This window comes from Oryza brachyantha, chromosome 4 (genome assembly GCF_000231095.2).
Source record: "Oryza brachyantha chromosome 4, ObraRS2, whole genome shotgun sequence".
Lineage (NCBI taxonomy): Eukaryota > Viridiplantae > Streptophyta > Magnoliopsida > Poales > Poaceae > Oryza > Oryza brachyantha.
Genome location: NC_023166.2, coordinates 15,976,888 through 15,982,157, shown reverse-complemented (window position 1 = coordinate 15,982,157; position 5,270 = coordinate 15,976,888). Strand labels below are relative to the sequence as shown.

General features: G+C 42.5%; 1 protein-coding gene across 1 annotated transcript; it reads left to right on the top strand.

The window, feature by feature from the left end:
* Window positions 1–784: 784 nt before the first annotated feature.
* On the top strand, window positions 785–4,658 carry LOC102707583 (branched-chain-amino-acid aminotransferase 5, chloroplastic-like). The gene is made up of 10 exons (XM_040523234.1): window positions 785–904; window positions 1,078–1,178; window positions 1,505–1,682; window positions 1,818–1,994; window positions 2,070–2,201; window positions 2,283–2,381; window positions 2,680–2,796; window positions 3,135–3,230; window positions 3,556–3,668; window positions 4,097–4,658. Exons 1-10 carry the CDS (start codon window positions 785–787, stop codon window positions 4,212–4,214), a joined length of 1,251 nt encoding a protein of 416 aa, XP_040379168.1. The 3' UTR covers window positions 4,215–4,658.
* The last annotated feature ends 612 nt before the right edge of the window (window positions 4,659–5,270 follow it).

The window sequence follows — 5,270 nt, the reverse complement described above, 5'->3', positions numbered from 1 at the left end:
CTTTTGGTTTTGAGTAATTTTATCATTTTTGAAGAGGTTCTAAGAGGTATCATTTTTTATATGTAAAATTTGGTACACAGAAAACAGTGGTACATTGTACCTCCTTATGATGAAAAAAAATCTCTTTGTTTTTTGTGTGGAAAAAAATCAAATAACATATTTATAATCGAAAAATAATTAGGAAATAATTTTTTTATATACGTGTTCTTAGCCATATAAAAGCAAAGCTAAAAAATAAATTACAATGAAAAAAACTCCAAATATAATTTTAAATTTAAGGTTCAAAATTAAAATTGTGATTTATAAGCATAATAAAAAAACGAAAAAGCCTGGGTAAGAGATATTGGGCTCACTTCAGATCAAGCTTGCAAAAGCCTTTTATGCTCGTAACAGAACAATTAACAAATGCAAGCCCAACGCAAGTTTAGCCTGACATGCGCGGTCCACGCACCACGTCCAGGTCAGAAAAACAAACAACGGTCACGGCCGCATGTTTCATGGCCTGTGTACGGCATACCTGGTACTATCTCCCACCGACAGCCTGGGCCCGCGAGACCGGTGGGCCCCACGTTTCGGACGGAGACCGACCGCAACCCGGCGAGCCAGAGCCGAATGGCAACAAGTCGCCGGCGACGCAGCGTCTCTCCCCTTCCCTCCCCCGCCCAGCTCGCCGCCCGCCGCGCCGTCTCCCGTCCCGTCCCCTCCCCTCCCCTCTCGTCTCCCTCGCCCCGCTCCTCTCGGCGCGCCTGGGGGGGCCGGACGCGGACGCGGACGCTGACCGCGAATGGAGCTCCAACTCCCGCGCGTCGCCTCCCGCGCCTGCGACTTGGCGCTGCCGGCCCCCGCTCCCGGTCACGGACGTGGCGGCGCGGCGCCGGACCGTCATCGCCCGCTCTCCCTACCCGTGAGTAGCTTTCGCGCGACCACATATTGTTGTCCCGCGGCTCGCGGCGGGGTAGTTCGGCGTCGCGGTCGGCGCGTTGATCGGTGGTGGATTCGAGGACTGACAGGAAGGGGAGGTGGAAGGCACGGGCGCTGTGTGTTCGATACGCTGCTAATGATTGACGCTGCCTGCAGATTCAGAAGCGATCGGCGGCTGTTGGCGCCGTCGCCATCTCCAGACGAGGTCATGTCACCAGGAGGAGCCAGTGGTCAACTCTGGTGACCCCATCATACAAGTAAGCATGATAGCCTGAGTTCTTTCCACCGTTTATTTCTTCTTCGCTGTACTGTTTCAGTCTTAGTGCTAGGACAGGGAAAATGTTTCAAATTTTGTACTAGAAGGTGATTGAACACTGTGCTGTGCTACTCAAGACAAGATTTGTCAAGACTGATGTGCTGGTCAATCATCCACTACGAGGGACATGTGGGGCGAGAAAAGAGGAACTATAGTGGCTAAACAATTGTAGTGTATTATGCGTAAACAATTTCTGAACTAGTAGTTGCCCTCTGGCAGTGTATGCTTTTTGTTGGATTAGTTGTTCATGTGAGCTGCATGATTCAGCACAGGAACTGCCGACCTGGTCGACTTTAACTGGGAATTACTTGGGTTTCAATGGGTGCCTACGGACTTTATGTATGTAATGAGATGTTCCTCAGAAGGGGTGTTCACCAAGGGTGAACTGGTGCCGTATGGGCCAATCGAACTGAACCCATCAGCTGGAGTGTTGAATTATGGCCAGGTTAGTTTAGTTCTGCAATCTGCCTTGAAGAATCATTGTCTGATTGTTGAGCAGCATTGTACCAAACAAGCATTGCCGATTTAGTTTGCTCCATTTTGTTTGAACCACTCTAATGCACTTGTAAAACGTCTTCAGGGTTTACTTGAAGGTCTGCGAGCACACAGAAAAGAGGATGGATCAGTCCTTCTATTTCGACCAGATGAAAATGCTTTACGGATGAGAGTAGGTGCAGATCGGTTATGTATGCCTGCACCAAGTGTAGAGCAGTTCCTAGAAGCTATAAAGCTTACAATTTTAGCAAACAAGCGTTGGGTAAGGACATTTGTTTCTTCAATAGTGATATGTGGCATGCACATCCTTTCTCATGAACTATGTGCTCCATTGCAGGTACCCCCTACTGGGAAAGGTTCTTTATATATCAGGCCGCTTCTGATTGGAAGCGGGGCTATCCTTGGTGTTGCACCAGCCCCAGACTACACATTCGCTGTCTTTGTTTGCCCAGTTGGGCACTATTTTAAGGTTGGGAACATTCAGTTAACTTTCCTGCATATTCATTTTCTCGTTATAGTTGCAAGATGTTACGATATTGTTTACTTTCAGGATGGCCTATCTCCAATCAGCTTGTTAACCGAGGAAGAATATCACCGTGCTGCACCTGGTGGAACTGGTGATATAAAGACTATTGGCAATTATGGTTCGGTAATTAACCTTTTTTTCTACAAGCAGAGTTTGTCCTTTATCATCTGATTCCTTGTAGAGAACACAGTACACTATTGCATATCCTATGTCTCTCCCAATCCGAATTTGGCATTTTTTTTTAATAATTGATATCAAGCTCTATCTAGTCTGAACACTGTTTCAGTACAGGAATGTATATATCCAGCTTTTCGTCCACTTGGCTTACATGAACGCATATAGTGCATAGAGATCAAGAAGAACATTGCATATTAATATGCAGTTCTTGATTTTCTCACTTTTACTTAACATCTGTATACAGGTGGTTAATGCTCACAAAAGAGCCAAGGACAGAGGTAATTCTGATGTTCTTTACTTGGATCCGGTGCATAAAAAGTTTGTTGAGGAAGTTTCTTCCTGTAATATATTCATGGTGAAGGTGTGTACATATGTACTGGATTTTGCTCAAATTAACTTCCCTTGCAAGTCCATCTAGGAAAATACCGCTGCAAAGTAGTTCCTAGTATAGATCAAGTGATGTCTCTGGCAATGATGTTGTAACTCACCGGCATGCATTTCCGGACTTTGTCGAATGAACAGAACTATCGTTAGGCACATAAATTTGGTATTGGATAGACTTCACATTATGTTATCTTCAAATTTGTTAGGAGTAGCAGGATGGATTAGGTTTAGAATGCTCCAAGTTATCAGATAATTTTACTGGTACTATATTTTGTTCTGAGAGCTAACAATTGAACACTGCCTTTTTGTTGGCAGGATAACATTATTTCCACCCCAGTATTAACGGGAACAATTCTTCCTGGAATCACAAGAAGAAGTATAATTGAATATGCTCGTAGCCTTGGATTTCAGGTAACATGAATGCTCATCTTCTGCTGACACAGCCTCTCTAACCATAGTTCAGAATCTTGGTGTCTTGGACCCCCCCCCCCCCTTTTTCGTTCTCTACTGGACAAAAAAAATCAGATTCGTTTGAACCTTTTCAAATATGGCCGTATTTCGTTCAGAATTCAAATCTGTCTTGAAAAATCTCAATGAAATCTCAGAAGCCCCTGATTTTTTTAATTTGTTTTTTTAAAACGAGGAGCATGGAAGCTGTTACCAACAAAGGACATATTAACCCGATCTTTCTCCTTGATATACTGTCCATGCCTAATTGCCTAATCTATCTTTTCAGGTTGAAGAGCGTCTTATTACAATAGATGAATTACTTGACGCTGATGAAGTTTTCTGTACTGGAACTTCTGTTGTACTATCCTCTGTTGGTTGCATAGTGTACCAGGGTAGAAGGTAAGTACTTCAGTACTTCACAACCTCAGCCTTTGAGCATGTTCTAGCTGAAATATTGAACAGCAATTACTAATTATGCTACTGGAGAATTTTGAGGAATTGATCATAAACTGCGATACTACAACAGTGCAGTAATGAGATATCACCGAGGGTTTATGAGCTTCTGAAGCTAGTAGATATTCCATACAGTGAAGAATTACACTTTAGAACCATCAATTGAGTTAAGAGTCATACAAAAATGGGGAAAAGAAGTGCCAGTAGTGACATTACCAGTTTCACTAAATTATAAATTTGGCATGCTTTACTACATGTCGTACAAAATCTTCAAGCACGGACAATTGCAATATTGAAAAAGGCCCCTCCCTTCTAATAAATAATTGCTACACCATACAAAAAAACCATTCTCATACATCTGATGTCCATTGCAGAGTGGAGTACGGGAACCAGAAGTTCGGAACTGTGTCTCAGCAACTCTATTCAGCACTGACGGATATCCAGAAAGGCCTCGTGGAGGACAACATGGGATGGACTGTGCAAGTGGATTAGCAGATTGATCATTACGAACGGTCTTTAAAAGGCTCTTCCTGTCAGATAGTGTTTTCTTGTTTGAAGCAACAATAATGAAATTCACCAAATTTTCTCACTTCAGGTATCTTGCTTTACCACGGTACAGAATAGAATCACCACTTGTGAAGTGCAGGCACACACTGTACAGCAATAAAATTTGGTCCACAGATAAAGAGGCATGTATTATTTATCTGACTTTATTACCATTTGTACAGACCACACTGCCAGTGTAAATAAGTGTTCCTTACTTATCCGAGGCCATATTCCATGCATCAACTTGTCATCTGCCTGTCTGTTGTGTATTCAGGACAAATTATTGGCCCTATTGCACAATGAATTGTATGCGTTTGGAACAGTGCTTAATTGTATTTTGTCAGGTGGCATCACGGCAGGCATGAAACCCTGCTAGCCAAGCTGCCGATAATGAATTAATGACTACAGCTGGGACTGGGAGTGACCTACTGACCTGCATGCATCTCATTTACAAAGTATGCAACAACATGCCATCCACTGTTACTCTTTAACCTTTGAGCAGGTTCAATAGTATACCAACTACTTTAAATTATCTATAGTTAATCTAATCATCAATTTATATAATAATTACATAAAAAACATATACTATACTATTAATATCTGGTCCCACTTATCATACACACATTATATTTTGGAGTCCGTGCTACAGCTGACTATAATTTTATAGCTCGCCGCTCTTCTCTCTCCTCTCTTCGGTCTGATTGGGGGAGTTTTAGATTCTGAGAAGCTGCTGCTTAGTAGCCAGCTTCTGAGAATCTAGAAAAACTCCTTAACCCAGTTTCTGGATTCTTAGTTCATTTTTCAGAATCTGTAACTATAGATTCTCATAAGCTGTGGACCGTTTGGAGAAGCTTCTGGCAGAAACAACTTTTGAAAAAAAAGTTGTAATTAGGAGAAACTCTCCCAAACATGCCTCTTATTTTCTTAAAATATGTTTACAATTAGCTTATAGCTGTTGTTGAACCTGCTCTTATAGCTCCAGTCTATTTCACCTCTGCTTCC